General features: G+C 50.0%; 1 protein-coding gene across 1 annotated transcript in view; it reads left to right on the top strand.

The window, feature by feature from the left end:
- ANKRD27 (ankyrin repeat domain 27) overlaps window positions 1-12,081 on the top strand; it is a 41,361-nt gene extending 29,280 nt beyond the window's left edge. Inside the window, exons 19-28 of the mRNA XM_018570005.1 lie at window positions 1,444-1,541; window positions 2,102-2,146; window positions 2,240-2,362; window positions 3,411-3,608; window positions 4,455-4,574; window positions 5,957-6,118; window positions 7,183-7,285; window positions 8,877-8,946; window positions 9,837-9,909; window positions 11,400-12,081. Coding sequence (XP_018425507.1) covers window positions 1,444-1,541; window positions 2,102-2,146; window positions 2,240-2,362; window positions 3,411-3,608; window positions 4,455-4,574; window positions 5,957-6,118; window positions 7,183-7,285; window positions 8,877-8,946; window positions 9,837-9,909; window positions 11,400-11,864 — 1,457 coding nt within the window. The 3' untranslated portion in view covers window positions 11,865-12,081. The remainder of the gene's footprint in view (window positions 1-1,443; window positions 1,542-2,101; window positions 2,147-2,239; window positions 2,363-3,410; window positions 3,609-4,454; window positions 4,575-5,956; window positions 6,119-7,182; window positions 7,286-8,876; window positions 8,947-9,836; window positions 9,910-11,399) is intronic.

Genomic DNA, 12,081 nt, shown 5'->3' with positions numbered 1-12,081 from the left:
ACATACATACATACATACATACATACATACATACATACATACATACATACATACACATATATACACATACATATACACACACACAGTATAAACATAGACATTGTTTGTATGCTCTGCATCAGTTCATCAGTTCTTTTAAAGTATATGTGTGCACTGGCTCCTGTCCTGGTTCAATTTATGTGTTTTGTTATTTTTTTTATTGTGTAAAGAATTAAAAACATCAAATTTAAAGCCCAAATCTTCTGTTTAAATCAACTAAATACATTCCCGGTGCATCATTCTAAAAAAAAAAATGTGCAGGATACTACATTTTTCTTTAGAAAGCAGCCACATCCTAATAAGGAAAGCTTGTTCCCTGCCAGCTGTGAAGGACCATTGTGTGGAAGCAGTAGTCTCACTGCAGGGGAATGACGCACCCCTTGCTGAGTCAGATTTAAAACTCTGTAATTAGCTACGCTCATGCTCCATGCTGTTTGGAGAGATCTAGTTCTGGCTCAAAAGGGGGGTCGAACTCTGCAGGGAGACCACCGATTCCTCACAGAGCGCAAGTGTCCTCCTAGGGGACAGATGTTTCTACTCGGGCTGTGGCTGCTCTCTAAGGAAAACAAACTGCAGGACTGGCAACCTTTTGTATTGGGTCTACCCTGCACCCCCCATTCCAGATCTAGAAAGGATTGTCACCAGCACACCTAAAGTTTTGAAGCAAAAAGTCCTTTATTGACAAATCGCCATCCAATACAAGCGCTTTCGGGGTCTCAGCAGTACCCCTTCATCAGGCTCAGTTTCATCAGGTTCAGTTTCATCAGGCTCAGTTTCTGAGCCTGATGAAGGGGTACTGCTGAGACCCCGAAAGCGCTTGTATTGGATGGCGATTTGTCAATAAAGGACTTTTTGCTTCAAAACCTTTGGTGTGCTGGTGACAATACTTTCTAGAGCTGCATTGTTCACGGGGGCCGTCCGTGGTCACTACAAGCACACACCTGCTTGGCAGGTTTACTACTATTCCGGTAAGGAGTACAGCTGGTTCTTGACTACCCCCCCCATTCCTTCCCAAAAATTCAGAACCACTCCTTTTTTTTTTTTTTTTTTGTGGGTTTGCGCCACATCCCGCAGGTTCCTGTGTGCCTCTTCCCCCATACCTCCCAGGTAGGGAAGTAAGAGCTTGTAACGTACGCAAGATTAGCTTTTAGGACTACAAGTCCCATCATTGTTTGCGCTATGGCACACGTGTGCCCTTGCTTAAAAAAACAAAAACCGCTGCCTGCTCCAACACTCCCAGACAGCCAGGGCAACACACACATGATACCGCCCTCTGCTCCCCCTCCAAGGGAAATGATTGAGAAGCAGATTCCCAGGCATTGGCTCTTGAGCCGCTGTCAGTCATTTCCCTTGGAGGAGGAGCAGAGGGCGTATCCTAAGTGTGTGTCTTATAGGTCGGCACAGGCAGCATGATCCTGTCGCCCTGTAGTCAGATATTGGGAGCGTGCATGGAAGGGTGGCTCCATACGACCCTGCTAGGGAAAGGAACCAGAAACAGGAAAGTGAGACTGGCACAAAGGGAACAGCGGGAGAAGGAGGAAATGTCAACATCTATAGGAAGCCTACATCTAAGCATTTAAAGTGACATTAGACCCTCAGATTTTTTAACATAAACCAATACTGTAATGTGCGCCTTACTGTAATCCATGGTCGTTTCCCTTCTCTTTGCTGCTCTTCCTTTTAAATCCTCATGTCTTCTCATGCTGGGGGAGAACGTCCCTTTGCAGCTCAGGGCCTCTTCCTATAGTGCTGGCTCAGGTTGCAAACCTATACACAGACACCATGTATCCATTCCTGAGACAAGGCAGTCTGCTGCAAAACAGAAGTTCTGCCCAGCATGAGAACAGATACAGATTTAAAAGGAAGAGCAGCAAAGAGAAGGGAAACTACCATGGATTACAGTAAGGCGCACATTACAGTATTGTTTTATGTTAAAAAATCTGAGGGTTTAATGTCACTTTAAGTTAAAAGTTCTCTTTCACTTGATTGCACCTTTTTTATCACCTCTGTTCATAGGAAATGGATGATTTGTAATCGGCTTTTCTATTTTACTCTTTTCCAGGTTGAGAAGCTTCTAAGAGCCGTTTCGGATGGTGATTTAGAGATGGTAGGTGATTTCCGTGCCTGGTCCAGTCATCTGAAACGAAACTTGCCCAGACTTCATCCTCTTCCCGTTGCCTATTGTGCTCTGTTCCCGCAGGTGCGATACCTCTTGGAGTGGGTGGACGATGACTATGAGGATGACTTGGAAGATTCCTTGCCGGGGCAGAAAGAGTTCTGCCACCCACTGTGCCAGTGCCGGACCTGCGGTCCTGTTCAGAAGGTCCATCCGGTTTATTTTATGCTCAGAAGTCAGCGGCAATTAACATTGATAGGCATTGAAGGGAGATTTATATGCTGATTTACAACAAGTGCTTTAAACTCCGTCCATTCCTATGAAGTCATAATTAAGACATCATGCTCATCATTTGTACCATTTTGGTTATTTATAATTACCATTTCGGTTATAATTAAAGCTGAACACGGGGCAGCTGAACGCCTTGGGAGGGACCAAGCAGCTCCATCCCCTACAACAGGGTGGGCAACTCTGGCCCTTCAGCTGTTGTGGGGAAAAAACAAGTCCCATGAGGCACTGCAAGGCTCACAGTTACAGGGATGACTCCCAAAGGAATGTTGGGATCTGTAGTCAAAGCACAGCTGGAGGGCCAGAGTGGCCCACCCTTGCACAGCAGGTTGCCCACAGGAGGGGGCGGAGACGAGGCCAGTCACCCTGCACAATGAGAGAGAGAGCAGCAGTGACCGGTCTTTATTACAGGAGGGGCCGGAGATAAGACCAGTCACCCTGCACAAGGAGAGAGAGCAGCAGTGAGCAGTCTTTGTTACAGAAGGGGGTAGAGACAAGACCAGGCATCCTGCACAAGGAGAGAGAGCAGCAATGACCGGTCTTTATCACAGAAGGGGGCGGAGATGACAGTCACCCTGCACAAAGAGAGGGCAGCAGTGACCGGTCTTTATTACAGAAGGGGGTAGAGACAAGACCAGGCACCCTGCACAAGGAGAGGGAGCAGCAGGGACCGGTCTTTATTACAGAAGGGGGGCGGAGATGAGACTAGTCACCCTGCACAAGGAGAGAGAGCAGCAGTGACCGGTCTTTATTACAGAAGGGGGTAGAGACAAGACCAGGCACCCTGCACAAGGAGAGGGAGCAGCAGTGAGCGGTCTTTATTACAGGAAGCTCCTACACAAAGATGCACACTGGATTACTGTACAGTATTTAAGGGAAAACCTCAGCAGTTGTATATGATACACAGAGCAAATGAAAGGTAAACCAGTGTATATGTTTCTAGTTATTTATGTGTCTGTCTGTGCAGAAGCTGAGCAAGATCCCTTCCAATGGCCTCGGTGTCAACGTGACCAGCCAGGATGGTTTCACTCCTGTCCATATAGCTTCACTACACGGTCACATCGTCCTTGTGTCCCTTCTGCTAAAACACGGGGCTCGGGTGGATGCCAAGAATGGTACCCGTGCCATAGCTCTTCACCTCGCCTGCCACAAAGGACATCTGGAGGTGAGTCTGGCTCCATTTTGTTGAAGGGTGTGCAAGCAACACCTTTTAGACTGGATGTTCGGGTCATTACAAGGCCCCTTTAACTGCCATGTTCAGGTGCTACCTGCCCACTGCCAGTGGTGGAAGAGCATGTGATCTCCTTTCCAAAGAGGGTCCCCCACAATCTGACCACTATGCTAGCCCAAGCCCACCACTAATGTAGAGCAGCAACCCCCACAGCTTGTGTGATTGGCTCACTGATGTTCTCAGACAGTTCACCAAGTGAGATTTTTGACATCTGCACAATAGAAATTATATTTTTGGTGAGAAATTCCCTAAGGCTTGTCTCCTAAAGGGATGCAGACACTGCACCTTTCCTCAACGGTTTTCCTCCAACATTTGCTCAGGTGGTTATCGTGAATGCTGACCCTCCCATTCAGGAATCCGTCTGGAAAAGTCATGGTGAAACAATGCAGTTTACATACTGTAGATGACCCGGAGCGGATTACTCCCAGAGTGGAGTTGCACTTTGAAGTGCAAAAAGTTATCGTGTGATGTATCAGGTTTGCCATAAATGCATGCAGCTTGTGTTTTGCGGTGGCACCAGGTATTCGTTTATAGGGTCAGTTCATTCAAAATTGATATTTCAGTGGATGGGGTAATCTGGTGGGCTGAGACATCTGGAGGTGTTTTACATCTAGTAACCACAGCAGTAAGATCCTTGAGTCCTTCTCCTCCTGATACAGTTGGCATGTCTATTCATGTTCCCTCTCCCTCTGGGATGTCTCCTTTGCATAGACATTGGGACACCTCTGTAAAGCCCTTGGCGGGTCTTTTATATTGCACTGATAGATTTTATTTCAACAGGTGGTGAAGATCCTGATGGAGTACAGCACGGGGAAGAATAAGAAGGATATAAACGGCAATACACCTCTTATCTATGCCTGTATGGGAGGCAATCTGGAAATTGCAGCACTATTACTGGAGGTAGGGAGACTCCCCACCGCCAGGCTTGTCCTGGCAATTGCAAGGGATGAGACCGCTCTAAGCATCATGTGCAGCAGCTGTGCTATGTAGGGGATTCAGGGGCACTCCATCCACAGGTAATCTCTGTTGTAATGGGGAGTCTGGTGGGCTGAGTCATTAGCTGGCTTATAGATATAAACAGGGACACCAGCACTCCAAATGCGTCCATTTATTGACTTAGATGCAGCATATCACACTGGTGCAATGTTTCGGGGTCTCGCAGCATCCTGCAAGACGCCGAAACGTCGCACCAGTGTGATATGCTGCATCTTCGTCAATAAATGGACGCATTTGGAGTGCTGGTGTCCCTGTTTATATCTATGTATGTAATGGTTGCCATCCGTTGACTACCTCAGCACCCCTCTGTTTCTTGTGGAACAAGGGGTCAGGAGTGTGATGGGTCTATGGACTTTTGATTTTAGCTGGTTTATATCTCTCGGATCTTTAGGCCTCATTCACACGGGAATCGGCCGACACGTACAGCTCCGTGCTGCGTGCATGGCCGTATCAGGCAGCTCCTGGGAAGGGCAGGTGCTGCGTGTGATTAGTACGCAGCCCCTGTCCTTCTCTATGGGACTACGTGGCCATACGCCACCCTACGCTCACCCCAAGTGCAGGTCCGTGCGGGTGTGTGTTTACTGGCTCGGACGCGGGCGGGATCCATCCTGTCAGTGTAAGAGCATGCTCAGCCGCACGGACGTGCAGGGCTGGTGAGCGTAGGGCAGCGTACGGCCGCGTAATCCCATAGAGAAGGACAGGGGCTATGTACTAATCGCACGCAGCACCTGTCCTTCCCGGGAGCTGCCCGATACGGCCGTGCACAGAGCTGAATGGGGCCTTAGTGGTGAGATTTCACTAGAGTTCTGCTTTAACAAATGTTATTTTTGTGCATGAAACACCTGTAAGTGAGGAGCCCATTGTGTTGGTATATCTGTGGTCATCGTTCCCTCTTTACCCAAGAAGAATTATTTCCCCACAAGTGCGCTTTATTTCAATGGTGAAAGAGCCCAGACTTCTCCGCCTGTCACTTTGGATGAGAGGGAGCAGAGCTCTGGACTCGCAGGAAATGGTTTGAATCACACTGGGAAGGACAGAGGATCCGGTGCTGGATGACAGGATGGGTGGGACGGCGCCAGAGATTGCAGCAAAAGCTACATTCATTATTTGAACATATGCCGGGCTGCAGGTCTACTTTACGTTTTATTTCCAATCATTTCACATATGCAGACATTTTATATCTAACGTATACGGAATTACAGGTGAATATTATTTTTTCAGGTTGGCCATGTTTGTAGTTTATTGTTATTTTTAATTTTTTATTCCACCGTTTGCTTCCCCTCCAGCGTGGAGCGTCTGTCAATCTCTGCAATGTGAAAGGGAACACAGCACTACATGAGTCTGTCCGCAGGAACCATGAGGAGTTAGTGAGGCTACTTCTGTTATACGGGGCGGTGGTGGACATCAGGAATAAGCGGCAGTACTCCCCTTTGGACTATGCAAAAGAGGTACAAGGTCTCTGCGTTCATGATGTGTCTTGTTTAAGAGCAACTGACCAGTACATGAAAAAAATGGCCATCTTTGTTGTTCTAATAAAGGCGGTCTTGCATCGCTTTGAATGTTTTTCCCTCTGCCTCTTCATTCTTAATCTCTTTCTACGAGAACCCAACTCTCCTCCATCCGGACCCCAACTCTCCTCCATCCGGACCCCAACTCTCCTCCATCCGGACCCCAACTCTCCTCCATCCGGACCCCCACTCTTCCCCCCTCCACACCCCCCCCGCCCCTCCGGACCCCAACTCTCCTCCTTCATCCGGACCCCAACTCTCCTCCTTCATCCGGACCCCAACTCTCCTCCTTCATCCGGACCCCAACTCTCCTCCTTCATCCGGACCCCAACTCTCCTCCTTCATCCGGACCCCAACTCTCCTCCTTCATCCGGACCCCAACTCTCCTCCTTCATCCGGACCCCAACTCTCCTCCTTCATCCGGACCCCAACTCTCCTCCTTCATCCGGACCCCAACTCTCCTCCTTCATCCGGACCCCAACTCTCCTCCTTCATCCGGACCCCAACTCTCCTCCTTCATCCGGACCCCAACTCTCCTCCTTCATCCGGACCCCAACTCTCCTCCTTCATCCGGACCCCAACTCTCCTCCTTCATCCGGACCCCAACTCTCCTCCTTCATCCGGACCCCAACTCTCCTCCTTCATCCGGACCCCAACTCTCCTCCTTCATCCGGACCCCAACTCTCCTCCTTCATCCGGACCCCAACTCTCCTCCTTCATCCGGACCCCAACTCTCCTCCTTCATCCGGACCCCAACTCTCCTCCTTCATCCGGACCCCAACTCTCCTCCTTCATCCGGACCCCAACTCTCCTCCAACCAGTAGGGACAATGCATCAGATCGTTGAAGAAGCTCCCCATTAGGCATACCCCGGGGAACTCTAGATAACTCTCTAGTTTAAGATAAAGCGGCAGAGGGTTGGAACCTCTAAAACTTGTTTTGTTTCTTTAGAATGGCTGTCCCCATTGATGGGCACACTTTTATGTTTGTTTTCTTTTCTTTCAGAACTCTAAAATCAAGCAGCTTCTTCTCTCTGCACCCCACAGTGCAGCAGCAGATAACGGGTCAGTGACATCACTGGAGCAGTCACAGCATATTAGAAAGAAATGTAAGTTTGCTTCTTCAGAAGGAGAACCCATTCAATGATGGTCACAGAGGGTATGAGACGGGGGCTGTAACACAGTATATGTGATGCTGCCTCTGTCCCCAGAAGTATTTCAGGAGAGGAATGTTAGCTAGCGGAAGAAGCAGAGTCCTCCAGCAGAGGAAAGTTACATAGAGGAAGGAGCAGAGTCCTCCAGCAGGGGAAAGCTACATAGAGGAAGGAGCAGAGTCCTCCAGCAGGGGAAAGCTACATAGAGGAAGGAGCAGAGTCCTCCAGCAGGGGAAAGCTACATAGAGGAAGGAGCAGAGTCCTCCAGCAGGGGAAAGCTACATAGAGGAAGGAGCAGAGTCCTCCAGCAGGGGAAAGCTACATAGAGGAAGGAGCAGAGTCCTCCAGCAGGGGAAAGCTACATAGAGGAAGGAGCAGAGTCCTCCAGCAGGGGAAAGCTACATAGAGGAAGGAGCAGAGTCCTCCAGCAGGGGAAAGCTACATAGAGGAAGGAGCAGAGTCCTCCAGCAGGGGAAAGCTACATAGAGGAAGGAGCAGAGTCCTCCAGCAGGGGAAAGCTACATAGAGGAAGGAGCAGAGTCCTCCAGCAGGGGAAAGCTACATAGAGGAAGGAGCAGAGTCCTCCAGCAGGGGAAAGCTACATAGAGGAAGGAGCAGAGTCCTCCAGCAGGGGAAAGCTACATAGAGGAAGGAGCAGAGTCCTCCAGCAGGGGAAAGCTACATAGAGGAAGGAGCAGAGTCCTCCAGCAGGGGAAAGCTACATAGAGGAAGGAGCAGAGTCCTCCAGCAGGGGAAAGCTACATAGAGGAAGGAGCAGAGTCCTCCAGCAGGGGAAAGCTACATAGAGGAAGGAGCAGAGTCCTCCAGCAGGGGAAAGCTACATAGAGGAAGGAGCAGAGTCCTCCAGCAGGGGAAAGCTACATAGAGGAAGGAGCAGAGTCCTCCAGCAGGGGAAAGCTACATAGAGGAAGGAGCAGAGTCCTCCAGCAGGGGAAAGCTACATAGAGGAAGGAGCAGAGTCCTCCAGCAGGGGAAAGCTACATAGAGGAAGGAGCAGAGTCCTCCAGCAGGGGAAAGCTACATAGAGGAAGGAGCAGAGTCCTCCAGCAGGGGAAAGCTACATAGAGGAAGGAGCAGAGTCCTCCAGCAGGGGAAAGTTACATAGAGGAAGGAGCAGAGTCCTCCAGCAGAGGAAGGTTACATAGAGGAAGGAGCAGAGTCCTCCAGCAGGGGAAAGTTACATAGAGGAAGGAGCAGAGTCCTTCATCAGAGGAAAGTTACATAGAGGAAGGAGCAGAGTCCTCCAGCAGAGGAAAGTTACATAGAGGAAGGAGTAGAGTCCTCCAGCAGAGGAAAGTTACATAGAGGAAGGAGCAGAGTCCTCCAGCAGGGGAAAGTTACATAGAGGAAGGAGCAGAGTCCTCCAGCAGGGGAAAGTTACATGGAGGAAGGAGCAGAGTCCTCCAGCAGAGGAGTTACATAGAGGAAGGAGCAGAGTCCCCCAGCAGTGCAGAGGAGAGATATGGGGGGGGGGGGTTTGTCTTTTATATAAATGTCCTGTAATCTGAAATTTATTGTTTTCTAGCCCCAAATTCCAGCCTGACATGTTCAGTATCGCCTTCTTCATCCGGACAGAGTAATGCTTCACAACCCAAGTAAGTTCCCCGCTCTTCCATCCTTCACAGAACGATGTTTATTTCGGCAGAGTTGCTCTCAGAGAGGCTTAATATGCTTTCATAACGTTACTTCTATAATCCTATTTATTTTATTAAATGGAGGTGAAAGGGCCATGTGCCCTTGACTTGTAATCCATTGCCTTCCGTTCCCCCACCACACATGCTGTGCAGAGAAGATTTGGGGATTGCCGGGTTTGGAGGATTTGTCCATTAGGCGTAATGGGAAACGATAAAAGTGGCTTATTTTTCATGCAGACAGATGGTCTTCTCACATATGAGCGGCGGCACGAGGCAGATTGAGTGTAATAAGTGAGAGGATCTGCCAGCCATGTAGGCGGATTGTGTTACTATATACTGCAGTGTATGCGGCGTGCCCGTTCCTATATACTACAGTGTATGCGGCGTGCCCGTTCCTATATACTGCGGCGTGCCCGTTCCTATATACTGCAGCGTGCCCGTTCCTATATACTGCAGCATGCCCGTTCCTATATACTGCAGCGTGCCCTTTCCTATATACTGCGGCGTATATGGCGTGCCCATTCCTATATACTGCAGCGTGCCCTTTCCTATATACTGCTGCGTGCCCGTTCCTATATACTGCGGCGTATGCGGCGTGCCCGTTCCTATATACTACAGCGTATGCGGCGTGCCCGTTCCTATATACTGCGGTGTATGCGGCGTGCCCGTTCCTATATACTACAGCGTATGCGGCGTGCCCGTTCCTATATACTGCGGTGTATGCGGCGTGCCCGTTCCTATATACTGCAATGTATGCGGCGTGCCCGTTCCTATATACTGCAGTGTAATGTCTCCCTCATAGGTCTCCTCTTTATACATCACAGACCCATTTTGCTCTTCTTGATTTGCAGATGTACAAGCGTGAAAAAGCCGATCCGCAGGGATCAGAGCATGCCGAACTTTGACGAGGATTTAATCCATCAGGTATGAGGACTTGTGGCATTCATGTTTATTGGAATTCTTAAAGCTGAACTCCGGGCACAAAACTATATTCCTCAGTAGACTCCCAGTGAGCACTGTGTCTGGGTGCAAAGATTGTCATTCTAAAGGATATAAATCCACTTTTTGTGTGCACCAAATGTTTTTGCATACCCAGATATTACCTTGGAAATGTAGCGGTAACATCGTTGTGGTGTATATAGCCTGTTCAGAACTGTGGGAGGGGCCAGCAGGCTTCACCCCTACAGGAAACTACAGGAGGGGGGCGGAGACGAGACCAGTCACCCTGCACAAGGAGAGAGCGCAGCAGTGAGCGGTCTTTATTACAGGAGGGGGCGGAGACCAGACCAGTCACCCTGCCCAAGGAGAGAGCAGCAGTGACCGGTCTTTATTACAAGAGGGGGCTGAGACAAGACCAGTCACCCTGCACAAGGAGAGAGAGCAGCAGTGAGTGGTCTTTATTCCAGGAGGGGGGTGGATACCAGACCAGTCACCCTGCACACGGAGAGAGCAGCGGTGACTGGTCTTTATTACAGGAGGGGGGAGAGACAAGACCAGTCACCCTGCACAAAGAGAGCAGCGGTGACCAGTCTTTATTACGGGAGGGGGCGGAGACAAGACCAGTCACCCTGCACAAGGAGAGAGCAGCAGTGAGCGGTCTTTATTACAAGAGGGGGCGGAGCAAGACCAGTCACCCTGCACAAGGAGAGAGCAGCAGTGACCGGTCTTTATTACGGGAGGGTGCGGAGACCAGACCAGTCACCCTGCACAAGGAGAGAGCAGCGGTGACTGGTCTTTATTACAGCAGGGGCGGAGACAAAACCAGTCACCCTGCACAAGCAGAGAGCAGCGGTGACCAGTCTTTATTACGGGAGGGGGCGGAGACAAGACCAGTCACCCTGCACAAGGAGAGAGCAACAGTGACCGGTCTTTATTACAGGAGATCTCGCACTGGATTACTGCACCGATCTGGAAGAAATACACAAAGATTCCAGAAGAACACACATGTCTCTTGTATGGGGACGATATTTGCTGATCCCGGAGTTCAGCTTTAACCTTTCTTGTAGTAAAGGATTTGATTTATTTGATTTATTAGGTTTTATAAGCTGAAAGAGAACAGAAATTCAGATCTGGTGTTTTGTTTTGGTGCAGTGACCTACATGTATTGGGTAAATATGGCTGCCGCCATGTACGGGTTGGACAAATCGAATGAGTCAGGTGGATAGTTGGCCAAACAAATAATTTGGAGGGGTTGTTGGTGGAGCGTTGACAAAGGACTTGGGGTGGAAGGGAAATGGCCAAGATGGGGAACGGTAGTTGTTGGGTGTCTGGTATGGAAAGAGGTTTGAGGTCTGCACTGATCTATGGTAATACGGTACAATACTCTACTACTGCTTGGAAGGAGCTCAGTAATGGCCGCTTCCATGTTCCATCCTGACAGGTCCTCTTTAAGCATTTCCTTTTCCCTTTTGCAGCTCTCCATCCACAGACTAGAAGACAGTCCGGGGACATCGGACTCTAGGAGCTGCATCGAATTCAAGGAAGGCTGTAAAGCGGACGAGCCGGACTCTGCGTCAAAGACCAGCAAGCTGGCGGCCAGAAGGCACAGCCTCAACGTGGCCTGCGCTATAGACAGCGAGGAGACCACCAGTGACATCAGCGACACGGTGACAGACATCAGCTCTCCGCTGTCCGAAACGTGCGGGCAGGACTCAGACGACGACGACGAGGAGGCGTGCACCCGAGAGCTGGCCGACATGAACTTACTCACTGGCCCCGGGGCTGCAAACGACACCCCGAAAATGGACGACCTGGACTGCTCCGGGGGGGCGGAGTGCTGCTGCGTAGCTTGCACATTGGCTCTGGAATCCTCCTGGTCCGTGGTGGGTTCCTGCAGCCCGCGTACGTGCGATGAAGACTGCATCCGGTTCAGTACTTAGCACTGTGGCGGCACGACGCTTTAATGCCAAGTGTATTGACCTCCGGCGTCTGAAGAACCTCCAGTCTCTAGCAGTCCATGCTGGGGCTTGTAGTTCATTGACGGCTGAGGGACTAGGCTGTAGGGCTCACTTTACTGCTGCTGAAGTTCACCCAGGGAATGTCCTGGTTTTCCTTATATGATGATGCGAGATCTGTAGCTCGTTGTGGAGAAGTCCT

This window comes from Nanorana parkeri, unplaced genomic scaffold (genome assembly GCF_000935625.1).
Source record: "Nanorana parkeri isolate BGI_ZX_2015 unplaced genomic scaffold, ASM93562v1 scaffold1441, whole genome shotgun sequence".
NCBI lineage: Eukaryota > Metazoa > Chordata > Amphibia > Anura > Dicroglossidae > Nanorana > Nanorana parkeri.
The sequence above is the reverse complement of the archived record's forward strand: the minus strand, read 5'-3'. Positions and strand labels throughout refer to the sequence as shown.